The following is a 19,706-nucleotide window of genomic DNA, read 5'->3' on the forward strand; positions in this document are numbered from 1 at the left end:
TATACACTAGTCAGTGGTTTTCTGTCATCACAATGCACCTTCGTTCATATCAGAATAAATTTATTACATTTATCTCCGCTTTTTCATACCATTAAAGTTAACAGTATACACATGGAAACATAACATAAATGAAATTCACAACATATCATTATTGCTTTTTAAATTGAGTACATTTTTTTTATCTACAAAATTAAAATTTAATAAAATCTGATCTGGATTATTAATTTTGTTAAACAAGTTATTAATGTAATAAATAAATATCATCATCCCACTAACACTCTCTCTCACCATCTCCATGCATAGATTGAACCCACCAACCATTTCCTTCTTCTACTTTTTCTCGCGGTTTCGGGTTCAGGCAAAACGAACCTTCTACACACTCCAAAACCACCACAATTATTTCTTTCCTTAATCACCATTTTCCGTGACTTCTACACAACTATTATTCTTTTCCTTTCATGAATTTTTTTGGGTGCCAGTTACCGATAATCACCACATTTTTTTTTGTTTTTCTCATTGCTATAGCTTAGGGTGGGGTCCACATCATTGTCATATCAAACTACACGTGGCATCATACGCGTCGCTGTCATGAGCCGTACAGTTCCTTCTCTCTTCTTTATTTCTTTGTCTTCCCTTCACTTCCATTGCAGCTTCCAGAGAACCCAAGCAAACAGACCCTTTGTTCGTGTCACCAGCAGCGTCAAAAAGAACCAAGCTTTCTTCTACATATAGCTACGTGCGGGTAATGGCCGTTTCACCATCTCTCTTGTGTTGTTCTCTACTTTTACTTTTGATCCTGCACATTTCTAAGCTGTGCTGGTGTTTTTTTAAAAAGAAATAGAATTGAAAAATTCTAAGAATTTTTCTAAATGAGTTGTGGGTTTTTTGTTTTTTCATGAAGGGAAGTGGGGTTGCTGCTTTATATTAGAAAAAAGGTTTAGTTAATCTTTTGATCAACTTTTTTTTGTATGGTTAGTTTGCTCCTTCATCTTATGATTTGAACTATTTGGGTTCTTTTTAACATGCATGTCAAATTTGAGCATAAGGGTTTTTCTCTGTTTCGAAGGAGGGAATGTTTAATCCTCTTCTTTGTGATGATCAAGCTTGATGCTTTGTCCCAATTGTGTCATTAAGAAACACGTTAAGGGTATTTCTGGAATATGCAGGATTCTTCCAATTAGATTAGACAGTTTTTATCATTTATTTGTTATATAGTTCCTTCACATATATTATCATATTGGGGTTAGGGTTAGTTTTTCAGAACGAGGTGAATTAAGAATGGAATTCGTTATAGGAGAGGATCCACATTTGGTCTTATGAAAGATGGTCATGTAAGAAACAAAAAAAATCACAAATTTCATCTGTTTATTGGTAATTGCTATGATTATTATTCTCTCTCGCCGATAATAACAAGTGGCCTTTAATTAAGTAAGTTTATGGTTTGTGGTTATCATCTTGTTTACTACACCTTGTATACTGAAACAAGGGCTACTCCAAGGTTCTAGAATTTGTTCTGTGTTATCCATGTTTCTTGTTTAACGTCACTACCACTTTGTTTATTTGTAAAAGCAAGGTTGAAAGTGTATCTGGCTTTGGTGGAAATGGTTGGGAAGGAGGGAACTGGGGTGCTGAACATGAGTTTTGGAAAGCTTATGATGGTTGGTGGTGGTGAAGATAGTGGGAAAGGAGTGAACTTGAAAGCTGGGGTCATCACCGAATGGAAGGATATTCCAGTGGAGCTTTTGATGCAAATTCTGTCACTTGTGGATGATCAAACGGTGATCATAGCGTCTGAAGTTTGTCGTGGGTGGAGAGAGGCAATTTGCTTTGGCCTTACCCGGTTATCACTCTCATGGTACATAAGCTCTTTGTTTTCTGATTTCTAAATGCTTTGTATATTAAACATTGTAAGCTACAAAAATATATTTTCACTGTTTGGTTTATAATGTTTGAACACATGAAATAAATTATATTCTTGGTAATATATTAATCGAAATAGGAAATGAAAACATGGTTTCTTCCATCTAATAGGCCTTAAACATGATGTTTTTCTACTTATCTGCAATTAACTGCATATTTAAAGTGTTTTATTCTTGGTTTCATCGATTTATTATATAAACATGAATTGATTTCGTTTTGCTGCAATCTCGACTCTGCCATTAGTTTTAGCTCACCTTTAACACGTGTTTATGGGTTGCTAGAGTAGAGACTCCGTGAGGTTGCAACCCATTTTAATTTCATATAATTGTTTTGCATTTTATTTAGCAATCTGGATTAATTCCTTTGTGTGGAAGACAAGAGGATGAAGTGTGTCTATGGAGTTGATCAGTTACCTTTTAAGTCAGATAGCAGGTCTGCACTTGTTTAAATCATAACTAGAAGTTACTGGTATTGGGGCAACTTGGTTTTAGAAAATTTAAACAAGGAAACTAATGTCTGTTCTCAATGTTTTTGGTGGATAATCTTCAAAATCAGTAATAAAATTGATTATGAAATTCCTTTCAGGTGTAGCATGAACATGAATAACTTGGTCCTATCTCTTGCTCCTAAATTTACAAAATTGCAAACTTTAATCCTTCGTCAAGACAAACCTCAACTAGAGGACAATGCTGTTGAGACTATTGCAAATTTCTGTCATGAGCTCCAAGTCCTGGACCTCAGCAAAAGTTTCAAGCTCACAGATCGTTCATTGTATGCCATAGCCCTAGGTTGTTGGCATCTTACAAAACTGAACATTAGTGGTTGTTCAGCCTTTAGTGACAGAGCTCTGGCTTCCCTAGCCAGTTTATGCAGAAAGCTTAAATTTTTGAATCTATGTGGATGTGTTAAAGCCGCATCTGACACCGCATTACAGGTATGTTGGAGGCCAGTTGATTGTCATAACCATAGAAGAACTAAGATAGCTGAGTTATATTCTAATAAATAAATGAAATCCAGGCAATTGGACGTTACTGTAATCAATTACAGCTTTTGAACCTTGGATGGTGTGAAAATATCAGTGATGTTGGAGTAATGAGTTTAGCATATGGCTGCCCTGATCTTCGAACACTTGACTTGTGTGGTTGTCTCCTTATAACAGGTATTCAAATTTCAGTAATTTAAATCCACTGTAGATGCCAATTGATTTCATATTGGTGTGATTCTACTTGACTAGTTCAAATTCATTACTAAAACAACTTTCTTATCCATATTGTTCTTTGTCTATTTGAGCTTATCTGCGGTTTGGGTGTGTTCTTATTAGACACATTCTGATATAAGCAAATTCAGTAGTGAAATGTTAAGTGTAAATCCATGGGAAGAAAGCAAAAGGCAACGAATCTTTTTCTCTCTTAGATATTATGCAAAGAATGGCACTCCTTCTGTTAACTTCTAGTAAATTCACACTCATTTCTGGTAAATACTCTTTGTGTTTTCATGTAAAGTGGATGAGGTTGCAAAATATGTGGAGGCAACATAATGTATTTTCACATACAAATTACAATGGAGCTTGCTTTCACAGACACTGGAAAGTGAAAGAACACAATAATTAGCAAGGGAAAAAATCATAATTAATGAAGTTTCAAAATCTATATACTCATAACCATATTCAGTCTTTCTCAAGCATGATGCAGCTTCAGGAAGTGACCAATATTCACTTCATTTAGTATAAATGCTTTAATTCTGGTCTGAAGATTGACAATAGTACAACTTTGACTCTTGTGTTGTTATTTCAGATGACAGTGTAATTGCCTTGGCAAACAGATGTCCTCATCTTAGGTCCCTTGGACTGTACTACTGCCAAAATATAACAGACAGAGCAATGTATTCTTTGGCACAAAGCAAAGTGAAGAATAGAATGTGGGGGTCTGTGAAAGGTGGAAATGAAGAGGATGGATTAAGGACTCTGAACATTAGCCAATGCACAGCACTCACCCCTTCTGCTGTGCAGGCTGTATGTGACTCATCCCCTGCACTCCACACCTGTTCTGGAAGACACTCACTTATCATGAGTGGTTGTCTGAGTCTGACATCTGTGCACTGTGCATGTGCTGTCCAAGCACACAGTGGTATCAGCACCATTCCTAATACAGCTCATTGATCCACAGTGGTTGATGCATAAAGACACTTTGAAGAAGTTCACTTGAAGGGTTGAGAGTTTTAGGTCTTGTGTGCATTAGTTTATGCTGAATGCTACATCATGTCATGTTTATTGTAGAACAGGTTGAACTTGGTGCTTGAGCTTCTGTTGATTTCATGTGAAAGCTTAGGATATTTTGGGTGTAAAAATGGGGTTTGTTCTTAGCTTGGCTATGAATTAATGGTGAGACAGACTCTTATAATTGCTTTCTCTTATGCTAAGATGCTTGTTTTTTTCTTGTATTTGAGAAATGTTAGGTTAGCTGAGTTTTATTTGATTCAGTTTGTCTAAATATGAAATGCGTATGTTAAAATTGGACTTTTATTTTTTATCTTATACTGTTACTTTTGACTATAATTATTAATTTTAATCGAATTAGTTGGATTCATTTAAGGACAAAACTTACATAAATAAATCTATGCATACAAATTTTTATTTTAATATATAAACTTATAAAAATAAAATTAATTTAGTTTAAAATACTAATTATTATTATACTAAAGAAAGATGTTTTAAAACTTTTATCTTATCATTTCTGTCTACTTCGTCATCATTAACATTATTGTTTTACTATTCATTTACAAAACAAAATATAGGAAATTATTGCTAAAGATATTTCTGAGTATTCAAATATGCTACATAATTAAATAACACCAACATTAATTTATTTTTTATAATTTTTTGATAAAAATTTTCTTACTAGATAAAATTCTGAAACTTTTAACTTTTTTCCTTTAACAATTTTAAGGAAGTTCTAATCTCAAATTTGAAAAAAAAAATCAGTTGATCTTAAGCACAACTTAGCAATATTCTATAATTAGTTGCTATATTTTAATAACATTTTGTTCAAATATGGCCGATATTAAGTTAGTGGAAATATTCTCAGTATCTAATAAATGACACATGAAAAAAAAAGTAAATATGAACAAAATACGGTGTCAAATTATTGTCATTTATAACCAAAAGAATTTAAAGGTATTTGTAAATGTCTTTAATTATTTAAATAAATAGTGATGTCTATAACAATTAAAAAGTAATTAACTTTAAATAAAAAAATTTCCTTATCACATACTTTTATAAGGATAGACTATATATTCTTTTTTCCATTTTTTAAGAAATAATTTGAATATTATTTATTTGTTTTATGTCATGCATTTAGATGGTAATTTCTTGTTTATTTTACTAATGAAAAAATATTATATTAAATAATCATGCCAAATAAAAATTGAAAACTCTCAATTGTATTAACTAAATTTTTTCTTTAACATTATTACAAAATTTATACAATTCTAATAAAGTCAATCACAATGACATTTGGACTTTAAAATGTAATAGTTTTAATTTTACTTTTCAACCTAATATTAGATAAGGATTCCACATTTAATTAAGAAATACTATCAAGTAAAATTTTACAATTTTAAGAGAATGGGAATATATACATTGAACAAATAATAGAACAACTTTAATTTTGAAAAGAATCGTATCATTAAGAGTAAGACTAAGTTTAAAATTAAAAAAAAAATTAAATAATTCATATCACTAAGACTGAGATTAAAATATGATAAATATTAAATATATATCTTTTAAATAAATAAAACAAATAACTACTTTTTATTAAAAAAATTATTTCAACATTATAAAATTTGGAATCTCTTTATTATAAAATTTGGAATCTCAACTAACAACCTAAAATTCACCAATCATATGCCCATATATGAAAATAGTATAAAAGAAAAAAATATATATTTATACCAAATCTATGCAAGAAAGAGAATAACAATCATAAACAAAAAAAATAAAAAAATAACTACAACTTGTTATGAAAGAACTACAAACTAAGATAGGAAGGTGAGTCAGAGCTCTAAAGAAAATTCAACATATTATCAATAATAAGGTTAGTTAACTTATTTGTAAAATAATTGTCTTCATAAAAAATATGAGAAACTTTGAAATTCATTCTAGCATAAAACTGTATATACCTTTTTCACTTGTCGTTAAGAGACTGAGCAAGGAAGAATTACTCTCCAACGAAAGATAAAGCATGTTCAATAACAAGGATAACACCCATAATCTTAGCATATAAAGTCGTTTAGATCCTAAAAAATGCAAAAATAACTCACCAATGTACTCCTCACGACTCCCTCTAATAATGCATCCACAAGCAACTAGATCAGGAGACCCCTGATAGCACCATCAATATTGATTGTGACTTAAACTGCCTTAGAGACGTCATAAGACTTGAATAGGGACTAAGACCTTCCTAGCTCTACTGCAAACATAACAAAAATACCTTTCCTTGACATGTTGCCAGAGATACAAATGTGATCTTTGATCATATAAAGATCAAAGTCCACATTAGTATTATTGAAATCTGAAATAATTTCTAAGGCACCAGATCATCCAAAAGGAGAATGTAATATCAACAAAGTTAAGGTGTTGAATAAGAAGGTTACTAGAGGACTTAAGAAATGCAATGAAGTCCAAGCTTGAAAGGTTAGTGAGATATAGAAAAACATTATAAAGTAAATAGCAAATAAAAGTAACAATACAATAATTAAAAAGCAGATGATCAATATTTTTCTTCTACTCCCCACACGGAGAACACATAGAACATAAAGTGATACATCTTTCTTAGCCTCGAAGGCGCCTATGGAAGACCTTCAAAAGCGCAAGTAACTTAGAAAGAGGAATGAAACAGGACCAAACCAACTTCCCCTAATCACAAGGAGAGAAAGAAGAAAATAAATTCTTCACAACTTTCTAAGTCAAAACTCTACTATTGTCTAGGCTCCAATTCGAAACATCAAGCAGATTAGTGACAACCAAATTATCCAAAGAACTGAGCTCAAGATTAATTCGAAGATAAGAGGAAATAGATCAATCAAGTCCATTTGAACCATCAATAAAAAATGAAGAAATAGTAATTTTGTCAATATAAGGAACCCCAACTAATGGAAATCATCCCGCCACAACACCCACAAAATAAGAAGGATGAATACCTAAACATTTGTTAAGGACTTATTAGCATAGATGGACTTAATTGGGCTTTTTCTATCTTTTGTAAGCTCAATAAAGAGGACAAATCTAGCATGAAAACAAATTATTGTGGTAATATGGGAAAAATAATTAGGAAAAGAAATAGGCAAGGTAAAACCTTGTTTTGGCAATAGATTTTGTGACTATTTGGAACTCGATTTTGTGATTTGACTAATTTTGTGTATAATTTTTTGTGACCAATATTTTGATTGATTTTGTGATTGGTTTTTGTGACCAATTGTGACTGATTTGGTGACTAAAATTTTGTGATCAATTTTCTATGACTAAAAAATATAGTTATTATTGCGGTCATTAAATTATAAAAAGAACTTCTGGTCCCTAATAGTGACCATATTTTTCCATCACTTATTTGATCACTAATAGTGACCATATTTTTCCTTATTTTTTTTTAACACTATTCAACAATTTTCTAATAGTTGAGTAATAATCTTGGTTCTATGGCACTTTGTCATGATTCTCTTCAAGCTACCCATTTTTATATGAGTGAAAACCTTCTCATTTCATGAAAAAAAAATAAAGAATAAACAAAGAAAACATAAAATCATTAAAAAAAATACTTAAATTTAAGTTTTCAGCCAAAAGTTATAAAATAACAATAACAATAAATGTCCAAATATAAACTAAAAATATATATACCAATGTTATGCACTTATAATTGATTACCTTGAATTTCTCTCAAATGCACCACATATACTTCTGTCAAAATTTGAGAATCCAACCTTATTTGATTTTAGAATAGCCTTAATTTTTGGCTTAGCCAGACCCTACCCACAATCCAACATGCCACTTTTAGCCTAATTGAAAATTTTAAAAAATCACCACCTATCCATATAAAAAAATAAAGATATATTATTATCCAAAAGTATAAAGTTTAATATTAAACAATTAAAAGACGTTATACAAAAACATCATTCACCATGCTCTAAATATTACTTGAAACAATTCTATTATTGTCTCCCACATTCATAATATGTGTAATTAAAATAATATGTGAAATTAAAATAATATGTGTAATTAAAATAAGTAAATATTCTTAAAAGTAAACAAGAGTTTCATATCACTATGAAATTGTTAGTTCTAATTAAAATACAATAAAATAGCAATTAAACACTTCAAAGACTAAGTAATTCCAATACTTCAACATTTGCTTACTACAAAAGATAGAACTCAGTTAGTTAAAATGTCCATGTAATTCACTTAAAATTTAAAGTTATCAAATCTTTATTCTTGAACTCTTTTGATATATTATCTCATTGACTAGTTTTCTCCGTAAAGAATTGTATGAGACGATTTCAATGTCGTACCATAAAAATACATTTTGCACTTTACAACCACTTTTCTTCATTTCTTCTCATGAGCACTTTATTCTACCAAATTTTTTTTGGTAAAATGTTATATTATTGAAGAAAAGAGTTATAAAACCTCATGTGTTCGGATGAGAAGTTCATGTGAATCAAGTACCAATACTTAAGGCCATCAAATGCGATAAAGTGCAAAACTATTATTATGAATAAAAATTTATTGGTATCTAAAGTACCAATTAATTTAGATTTTAAAGTTGATAACTAATTAGATATCAAGTTAGAAACTAGTTTATAAATTTTATTAATAATATAAACTATTTAGATACCAATACTTTTTTAGTGACTAAAATAGTATCTAATTTAGTCAATACAATAACTAAATATTTTTTGTCTCTAAAATTTGTATTTTTTTTTAGTGAAGTATCCCCTTAAACCTGTCCCATCTTCTTTATATAAACTTAATATGACTCGTGAAAGGCATGGAAGATAATGTAGAAGGCATTCACTATGCCACCCTTCTCAACAACATTTTAAAGCAATAAGGGATTTATAAAAAGTTCAACAAGATAGACAAACCCTTTTTGCAAAGGAAACTCACTACAAAAAAAAAAAATTAGAATTACATACGACTCAAATTTGTATGTAAGACAATAAATTCGTATGTAACTATATGGATTACATACAGAAAAAAATTCGTATGTAAAACTGTCGTAGATAACTGTTACATACGAATTTGAGATTCGTATGTAATTACATACGAATTTGAGATTTGTATGTAATTACATACGGATATTACATCCGTATGTAATATATGTATGTAAGTGTGTGAAGATTTACATACAAATAAATCCGTATGTAACTTCGTGCAAATTTACATACAAATATATCCATATGTAACTGTATGCAGATTTACGTACGAATATATCCGTATGTATGCAAATTTACATGCGGATATATTCGTATGTAACTGTGTGTAGGTTTACATACGGATATATCTGTATGTAACTGTAAATCACTGGAAAAATATTCAGGTTTTTTTTTATATTTGAAAGCACTGGAAATCAGTTCCACACCTGCATATACCAAAAGTCATTCTAGTTTTCAATAGAATTCATTCAAAAGCAAATATCCATCAACATTTAAACCTGCCCATTAATTGAAAAGCATGATAGAATACAATATTATTTCCAAATATTCAAAATATCCAAATGTATTTCATTTAAACCATAAAAAATATCTAATAAAAGGAAATTCAAGTCATTATAAAGTTTTTAAGAAGTAATAATTATTATAATCTTGACCAGGTGAATTTTATTGCTCATCATAATTATCTTGCATCTGATTCTGTTGAGTATTTGGTTACGGGGTATTTGGTTGCTGTAAGGTATGTTGTGCAGTTGCTACTGCTTCAAGTGGTAGATATTGAATCATAAGATCTTGAAATGATTGAAACCGGGAATTCATGCGTCGAATATGCTTCTCACTTGTTGATAGTCGTTGTCTAAGTTCAACAATTTCTTCTGAATCAACTTTCTTACTTGAAGATGTTTGTGTTTCTTGTAGGTAGCGATCAAGACAGTCATCCTGACGATCGACACATCTAACCCCATACACTCGTCCCTTGTACCTTCCACCTAAAGTTTGTAACCAACAATTGTTTCTTAATCTTGGATCTAATGGAGTAGATATCGAGGTAGACGCAAATTGTGACTCAGATAATGCTTAAGAGAATCTACTTTGAAAATCTTCCTATTAAAATAAAAAATATTTGTTATAATAGTAATTAATGTACATGAACAAAAAAGTTGAAAAAACTAACATGTTTCCACCTTGATCTATCATCTACAAATTCCCACTGCTCTTCCATATATGTGTTTGTTGAAACACTTCATCAACATGGATCGAGCGGCCAAGCTCTATCTATAAACAAAATATTTTATAAATTATGGAGGTAATAATTAATCATAGATTAATTTGAATAAAAAAATTAATAATAGATTAATACAAAATTTTATAAGGAAGTCATACCAAACGAATATCGTGTCCATGCACGCTAATGGATCCTCCGGTGTGCAGGCATCCACCTTTTTCGGACAAACGATTCTTTTTAACTGTATCACATTTGGATCGATAAACAGACATGTTCCATTTTTCCAGGAGGTTGTTCCAAACACTATTGATGAGACCCAAGGAGAGGGTGCGCCTACCAATGATGAAGACCACACCATGACCTCAACATCCATACCTGAAAGGGTTACAAGGAACAAAGCACAGACTCTGGGAGTTGAGCATCCATTGGTCTCTCTATTTGCAATTGACATAGAATAGGTTTAAATAGCATAATTAGGAGGTGAAGACATAATATTGGGCATTAAGAAGTCCATTAGGGTAGAAAGGAACCCTACCTTCTAGAAACACATAGAATGGTGCGACATTGACCAATGTCAACACCTAAAGCCGCACCATATGGTGTCTTCCCATTCTACCCTCTTTTCTTCTTTTCCAAGGCTCCTAAATCTATAAATAGGAAGACCTACCTCATGTATTCATATGTTGAATGAAGAGTAAAGTTACTATACACAAATTGTGTTAGAATTGTGAGTGAGTGAATCTCCTCCTATATTGGTCTTATCTTGTAAGTGTTGTGAGCTCTCAAGTGATGGCATCTACACTTATCTTGGATTCAATTCACCATCCAAGTGGTGTGCTCCTTTCACAACTCCATATCTCCTAAGTTTCCTTTCACTCATCTTTTTCCATTCCATTTCCATTCCTATTTTCAATTCCAAAGTATGTCTTGTTCTTGTTTTTGCTTCCTTTAATTCAATTCGGTTCATGTATTGCTCACCTTGTCTTCGCTTAAATTCCGCACCTATATTTTTCATTCATTCTCACCATTAATTGTGTTTTTCCTTTGGCCTTATGGAAATGAACCTTCACATCTACTTAACATTTGTTAAGTTAATGTCCAGTGGGAATTTTCCTTAGGCTTCCCACCTATATTTGTCCTAAAATCTAAATCTAAGTAAAGTGTCACCAAACAAATGAACAATTCTAAAATCAACTCACATAAACTATTGTCAATCCATTCTTGTTGTTTACCTTCTTGGTGAACCACTTTAAACATTTGTGAAAGGGTGTGAGAAACCTTCGTATGGAAATTTTTCTTAACTTTTTCCTCATCCTCAACCCTCCATGTGGCCTTCCTCTGCAAAATAATAGGAATCATCAATCGAAATTGTAAAATATAAGCATTTTTAAAGGGAAAGAAAGACAAATTCCTTAAGACGTTGAAAAAATAGATCTCGATCAGCCTTTGGGATTGCCGCCCATGTTAGCCATGACTCACCAAATTGTTGCTTAATGGTGGCAGTGAGGGCCTTTGATGCAATTTTTTATGGATAAAACCTAAATACCAAAACAAAGTTAGTCAAAATTATAAGACAATAATAGTACATTATATAAATTGAGTTTTATTATATTTTTACCCTCCCCCAATAGGCTGAATCAGAGGGCGATCACTAGAATTGGTATTGTTTGATAAAAGCAAATGAACAACCAAAAACATGGGTATTTAACATAATGGAAAATTTAACATGGTTCCCCAAAGTCCATATGTGTAAAAAGTAAGTAACAATACCTGCAATATTACAGGCATAAAGATAGGACAAACACAACCTTCAAGGAAATTAGATGAAACTCTATTCCTGTGAAGCAATGTCATAGATGAGAATTAATCATATTATAGGAAACCATATTATAGGAATAATTAATTGAAAAAGTAAAAATCTAAGTGTTGATGATCAGTTCAATGCAGAAATAATCAGTTGTAAGTAAAGAATCCCACCAAAAAGGGATCATTTTTTTCTCAACTTAGATGGTCCTTTCTGGTCTTACGGAGTCAAAGTTCCAAAGTGGGGGTGGTTTGGTACTTGAAGTTCCCATAATGTGGGTTTGTTGGGGACAATCAAATATTACTAACATTTGGCTCACACTCTCCACGCCACTCACTCTGCACCTTCTGCCTCTCTTACACCCACTCACACTCTTCCCAGAATCTTCACCACTCCCTCATTTCCATCTCAACTTCCAACATTCACCACCTACCTTCACCTACTTTTTTTCTTCCCACTCTCCATCAATATAAGGAGAGGTAGTGACATAGAAAAGGGGATGAGAGCGTAAGGTTCCAAACATTTCCATTCATGCGTCCACCATTGCCTTCCTCTTTCATACCATTCGTTGGCACATAATACATAATGCAAATAAAAATTAGGATAAAGAGCAAACTCACCTTTGTATTGTTCAAGTCGTCGAACAGAGCTTCGTCTTTGCTTCAAGATTGAGCTTCACAAACTCCACTTCTAAAGGTAGAATTAGGGCACACATGTTTTAGGGGAAAACGTTGGAGTTTTAGTGAAAAAAATGTCAAAGGTTTAAAACTTAATTTTAATATTTAAAAATTCGTATGTAACGGATGTCCTTTTTTACATACGGATAGGTTTTACAAAATTTATTTACCTTCACATACGGAAAAATCGGTATATATAAGCAATTTACAAACTGATTTTTATCTATATGTAATATCCGTATGTAAATCCATAATTACATATGAATCTAAATTCATATGTAATAATCAGTGTGTAATGAGCAAATTTCTTGTAGTGACTCCCATGCTCAATCTTGATGAGCTTCTTCTATACTGTTTGGTGAATCTTAAACTCCTCACCTAGGAACCTTTGAAAGTTTTCCTCTAGGAAGACAAGACTGAAACCATCACTGAAGAAACCATGAATAGCATAACACCATTTGAGCCAAATCAAATCTCAATAGGATGACAAGGATCATGACACCGGATCCAGGGTTAGGTTAGACATCTTTGGTAGCCAGTGACTCCGGTCCTACCATTCCTCATAGGATCATTAGGGGTAAAGCACGGAAGCAAGGGTCAAGACATTAATTGTTCTCTCTTTTCAATATTTCTATAGAGTAGGATTAATTGTAATAATTTGGGCTTCCCCCTTGCCCAATTGTTGTAGTGTTCCACTCCTTTTAGGTTGGAGTGTGTTTAGTCACTCACACTTCTCACATTAAGCACATGCTTAAATTTTTAAAGTGTGACTTCCTAGATCCATGATTATAGGCGCCTAATTAGGGACTTAACTAAACTTAATTTGAATTTGAATTTTTCCCTCTTTCCTTAATCACATGACAATTATTGTTATAAATAGAGTGTTACATTGAGCTTTGAGTAAAGAAACTCTAGTTATTTTCTGTGAGACTGAGTTCTCTAGTTTTCTCTGGGTCTTATCTTGAGTGTGAGCTTTAAATGGTGACTTTTCACCACTTATCTTGGGTTCTCCTTCCAAGTGACATTTTCCTCCATCTCCATTCACCTTCACCAAATCTTTTTTCTCCATGAGTCTTCTATCTCTTCTACTCTAGTATATCTTCTTCCAATTCATCAAATTCTTATTTTTGTCTTCTTGTTCCTTTCATTTATTTCCGCCAATTAATTGCTTTCATGTGCTTCTCAGAAGGCAATCTTCATTGAGTTCCACCATACTTGAAATCAACTAAAGTTAATAAAGTGAAACTCTAAAACATGGATCATGTCAATCATAACTCAACTCATATCAATCACGCTAAAAAAGAATACAAGGATAAACAACTTAAGGAATGAAACCTCTCTTTGCATAGGACCCTAATTTTTCATCATCATATATGAGAGCTTTATAAGAAAAATGACTAAATGACATAAGCCTAATCATTCACATCCTTTTATCCTCGCCAAAGAAACTCATAATTGTTCTCCTTAGAGGACAAAAAAGAAAGTTATTAAGCACTTCAGTGCTTTCAAGAAGTTGAAGTCATATTGTCTACACACAATGGAAGAAATGTTTCTAGTGAGTTTATTCTTTACAACCCTCAAAAGGCCATCTCATAGAATCTCTACAGCAAACAAGCCCTACTTGATCTGTGGGTTATGACTCACCTTTCCGTTTTCTTGTCATAATTAGGAGGTTAATTGCCAATCAATTGCAATCAATGGGAGGTTAATTGCCACAATCAATTGCAATCAAAGGGAGGTTAATTACCATTAATTGTATTTATTATTGTTGTCTCCTAGAACCACTATATATAGTGGCTTCCTTCAAGCAATGTAACACACAACAACAACACACACTTGCTTCCTCTCTCTTTTTCCTATACTCTCTCTTTCTGCTCGCTCTTGGGTGTAAGTGTTTAACCCATATAGAGAGAATTTGTTTTAGGGCTATTTATCTATTAGTCTGAGAGGAATTCATTGTACTCCCAATACCATTATAGTGGAAGTTTTGGCTCTCTCGCCGGTGGTTTTTTACCTCTATTTAAAGGGATTTTCCACCTAAAAATTCTGGTATCATTCTCACTTTACTTGTTACTTTAATTTCTTAAAATCTTTGGTTGAAATTATTACGCTTCCGCACACGATATCCCTACAAATTGGTATCAGAGCTTTTCGATAATTCAACCAGGATCTGTTGTTCAATAATGTCGAAATTGGATATTGAGAAATTTGATGGTAAAATCAGCTTTGCTATCTGGCGAGTCCAGATGCTAGCTGTTCTCACCCAGAATGGTTTAAAGAAAGTTTTGACAGGTAAAATGATGAGACCAACCGCTATGACGGAGGAGCAGTGGGATGAGATGAATGAAAAGGCATTGTCTGCAATTCAGTTATGCTTGTCCCGTGAGGTGTTGCGTGAGGTCATCAATGAGAAAAGTACAACAGGCATATGAAGTAAATTGGAGTCTCTATACATGACCAAAAGTCTTGCAAACAAACTCCGGTTAAAGGAGCGACTCTTTACACTCCGAATGTTCGAAGGTACTCCCATCCAATCTCACCTTGATGAATTTAATTCCATCATAATTGATTTGGAAAATTTGGATGTTAAAATTGATGATGAGGATAAAGTCGTTCTACTTATTGTTTCTCTACCACCCTCGTATCAACAATTCAAAGAAATTATGTTATACGGTAATTATCTTACCTTAAACTTTGATGATGTCAAGACTAATTTACTAGTCAAAGAAAAATTTGATACTCAAATTCATTCTGAAAGTTCTAGTGAAGGATTAGTAGTTAGAGGGAGAAACCAAGAGAAAGGTAGGAACAATAAGTATAAATCTAGGTCAAAATCTAGAGGCAAGAACTCCAAATATTGTCGTTATTGCAAGAAAAAGGGACACGAGATCTCTGAATGCTATAAATTGAAAAATAAGCAAGATAGAGAAGATAAGGGAAATGGTAAACAACCAGAAAAATTTTCCGAAGCTAGTATTGTTGAAACTGAATCTGATGGGGATTGTTTTGTAGCTTCCAACACTGAACAAAGGTCTAAAAATGAATGGATTCTTGATTCTGGTTGTACTTTTCACATGTCTTACAATAGAGATTGGTTTACCACATATGAACCAGTTTATAATGGTCTTGTTTTGATGGGAAACGATGCTCAATGCAAAGTTGTTGGTGAAGGAACAATCAAAATCAAGACACATGATGGAATTGTTAGAACTTTAACAGGTGTCAGATATGTCCCTGAGTTGAAACGAAATCTCATTTCCTTAGGCACCCTTGAATCTCATGGGTGTAGATATTCAGCTGAAGGTGGAGTTTTAAAAGTGTCTAAAGGAGCTCTTGTGTTACTAAAGGCAATTCAATGTGATAGTTTGTATATGCTGCAGGGTTCAAAGTTACGGGTTCTGCAGCTATTGCCTCACCCAACAAAGATAACACCAAGTTGTGGCATATGAGATTAGACCACATGAGTGAGAAGGGAATTCTAATCCTCAAGAAGAAGGGTCACCTTGGTAACCACTGTACTGGAAAGGTTGATTTCTGTGAACATTGCATTTTTGGTAAGCAGAAAAAGGTTAGTTTTTCTAAAGCCATACATAGAACCAAAGGTACTTTTGATTATATTCATTCGGATCTTTGGGGTCCGTCAAAAGTTCCCTCCAGAGGTAAATGTCGTTATATGATGACAATTATAGATGATTTCTCATGAAAACTGTGGGTGTATTTTCTCAAACATAAGAATGAAGCATTTTCCACTTTTAAAGAGTGGAAATTATTGATTGAGAATCAGACTGGCAAGAAGATAAAGAGGCTAAGGACAGACAATGGCCTTGAGTTCTGTTCGAATGAATTCAATGATTTCTACAAGAAGGAAGGCATTTCCAGACACCTCACCATCCCAAGGACTCCACAACAGAACGGGGTTGCAGAAAGAATGAATAGAACTATCCTGGAGAGAGTTCGTTGCATGCTCTCCCATTCTGGTTTGAGCAAATCTTTTTGGGCTGAAGCGGCTTCAATGGCATGTTATCTGATAAATCGCTCTCCTAACAGATCAATTGATTGCAACATTCCAGAAGAAGTTTGGTCAGGTGACCAGGAAGATGCTCGAGAGAAGGTGGAGTTTGAGATTAAAACACCCGCTCATGAGGAAGATGTTCCCAATTCCTCCAGTACTCAAGGTGATAAAGTGACTGTTATTGATAGTACAAATGAACATTTGAGTCCACATGAGCAATGTCCACCTAAACGACGAGGGTTACCACAGTCGTGGTCTATGGCTCAAGAACTTCCACAACAGAGACCAAGAAAACCGACTCAAAGATTAATTGCAGAATCTGCCAACATTGCTTATGCTTTAACTATTGCACAAGAGATGGGTGAAGGTGAACCCAAGAATTACTCTGAAGCTATCTCTGGTGATGACTCAACAAAGTGGATTGCTGCTATGTAAGAAGAAGTTAAGAGTCTTCTAAAAAAAAAACATGGGAATTGGTGAAGTTACCAGAAGGAAAACGAGTCATTAGTTGCAAGTGGATCTTTAAGAGAAAAGAAGGGATCCCTGGTGTTGAGAGTACAAGGAATAAAGCAAGATTTGTTGTAAGAGGTTTTGATCAAGAGAAAGGTATTGACTTTAATGAAGTATTTTCTCCTGTTGTTCGTCATACTTCAATACGTATATTACTTGCTTTAGTTGCCTTGTATAATTTGGAGCTGGAACAGTTAGATGTGAAAACTGCTTTTCTTCATGGTAATCTTGAGGAAGAGATTTACATCCAGCAGCCTGAGGGGTTCGTTGTTCCTGGAAAGGAGGACCATGTATGTCGTTTGAAGAAATCTCTCTACGGCTTGAAGAAATCACCAAGACAATGGTATAAGAGGTTTGATTCTTTCATGGTTGGACATGGCTACTCCAGAAGTAGCTATGATAATTGTGTCTATTTTCAAAAGACATCTGATGGGTCATTTATATACTTGTTGTTATATGTTGATTGCTGCAAGAGATAAATTTTTAGTTAACAAGTTAAAGGCTCAGCTTAGTAGTGAATTTGATATGAAGGACTTAGGTCCTACCAAGAAAATTTTAGGAATGGAGATCACCAGAGATCGTCAAGCTGGAAAACTTTTTCTATCACAAAAGAAGTATGTTCTTAAGATGCTTGACAAATTTGAAATGCGAGATTGCAAAGCTGTTAATACTCCAATTGCCGCCCACTTCAAGTTGTCATCAGATCAGTGTCCAAAATCAGACGAGGACAAAAGGCGCATGTCACATGTCCCGTATTCAAATGCAATTGGAAGTCTCATGTATGCTATGGTATGTACTAGACCTGATTTAGCTTATGTTGTTAGCATTGTTAGCAGGTTCATGCATAATCCAGGCAAGGCACACTGGGAAGTCGTTAAATGGATACTTCGTTATTTGAAAGAGTCTCCAGATCTTGGTTTGGTATTTGATCAACATAGAGCCGATCCCGGAGGAGTAGTTGGCTATGTTGATGCTGACTATGGTGGTGATTTAGATCGAAGAAGGTCACTTTCAGCCTACACTTTTACCCTATGTGGGTCTGCTATCAGTTGGTATTCTTCACTTCAAGCCATTGCGGCTTTGTCCACCACTGAAGCAAAATATATTGTTGCTACAGAAGGTATGAAAGAGGCTATATGGCTTCGAGGCTTGGTAAGTGAACTTGGTCTTCAACAAGATGTTCTTGTTATATTTTGTGATAGTCAGAGTGTTGTCCACTTAACCAGGAACAGTAAGTATCACTCAAGGACCAAGCATATTGAAATTAAACACCATTTTATCTGAGACATTGTTGATACAGAAGATATAATTGTTGAAAAAATTCATACGGCCGAAAATCCTACATGTTTACCAAGCCACTTCCATCGGCTAAGTTTGATCATTGCCTGAACTTAGCTGGTATTATCCATACTTAATCAAGGCTTCATGGCGAGAGAGTGTTCCAGTCAAAGGCAAGTCAAGGTGGAGATTTGTGGGTTATGACTCACCTTTCCGTTTTCTTGTCATAATTGGGAGGTTAATTTTCAATCAATTGCAATCAATGGGAGGTTAATTACCACAATCAATTGCAATCAAAGGGAGGTTAATTACCATTAATTGTATTTATTATTGTTGTCTCCTAGAACCACTATATATAGTGGCTTCCTTCAAGCAATGTAACACACAACAACAACACACACTTGCTTCCTCTCTCTTTTTCCTATACTCTCTCTTTCTGCTCGCTCTTGGGTGTAAGTGTTTAACCCATATAGAGAGAATTTGTTTTAGGGCTATTTATCTATTAGTCTGAGAGGAATTCATTGTACTCCCAATACCATTATAGTGGAAGTTTTGACTCTCTCGCCGGTGATTTTTTACCTCTATTTAAAGGGGTTTTGCACCTAAAAATTCTGGTATCATTCTCACTTTACTTTACTTGTTACTTTAATTTCCACACACGATATCCCTAGAAAATCTTTGGTTGAAATTATTACGATTCCACACACGATATCCCTACATGATCAATACTTGGTAAAACTTCCAACCTTTAACCACCATCTCATAGTCTACATTTGTTATCCCAAACCAGATCACTGTTGATGAAACAAAACCCCTAAAGACGAACCAAAACTTCTTAGATCACCACTAAAGCATTTTAAGGATCATGTAATACCAATGAGATCAGATTCCATGACGTGACCATGCAATTTTATTTCTTATTTTTTTTTATTCATTTTGATATTTTCTCATTTATCATTATACACATTTTTCTTTATCTGTATATCATATAATTTTAACCAGATCAACACTATTCATTAAATTAAGAGTTGTAACTGAGAGAAATTAAGAGTCAAAATTGAGAGTTAATATTTTATA

The 19,706-nt window shown here is 33.4% G+C and overlaps 1 protein-coding gene across 2 annotated transcripts; it reads left to right on the plus strand.

The window, feature by feature from the left end:
• Positions 1-286: 286 nt before the first annotated feature.
• On the plus strand, positions 287-4,359 carry LOC137813461 (F-box protein SKP2B). Of its 2 annotated transcripts, none has more exons than XM_068615722.2 (5): positions 287-742; positions 1,570-1,855; positions 2,506-2,854; positions 2,938-3,079; positions 3,714-4,359. In XM_068615722.2, exons 2-5 carry the CDS (start codon positions 1,602-1,604, stop codon positions 4,076-4,078), a joined length of 1,110 nt encoding a protein of 369 aa, XP_068471823.1. In that variant the 5' UTR covers positions 287-742; positions 1,570-1,601; the 3' UTR covers positions 4,079-4,359. The 2 variants fall into 2 exon arrangements, with proteins under 2 accessions (XP_068471823.1, XP_068471825.1); XM_068615724.1 differs by having other exon boundaries at positions 587-742; positions 1,574-1,855.
• Positions 4,360-19,706: the final 15,347 nt, after the last annotated feature.

Source organism: Phaseolus vulgaris, chromosome 1, assembly GCF_051622355.1.
Source record: "Phaseolus vulgaris cultivar YP4 chromosome 1, ASM5162235v1, whole genome shotgun sequence".
NCBI lineage: Eukaryota > Viridiplantae > Streptophyta > Magnoliopsida > Fabales > Fabaceae > Phaseolus > Phaseolus vulgaris.

Bases quoted from the DNA above. Each gene is read 5' to 3' on its own strand.
- LOC137813461 (XM_068615722.2), top strand. From the start codon at position 1,602: ATGGTTGGGAAGGAGGGAACTGGGGTGCTGAACATGAGTTTTGGAAAG. The intron at 1,856-2,505 runs GTACATAAGCTC...AATTCCTTTCAG, and splicing joins ACCCGGTTATCACTCTCATG to GTGTAGCATGAACATGAATA. The intron at 2,855-2,937 runs GTATGTTGGAGG...AATGAAATCCAG, and splicing joins CATCTGACACCGCATTACAG to GCAATTGGACGTTACTGTAA.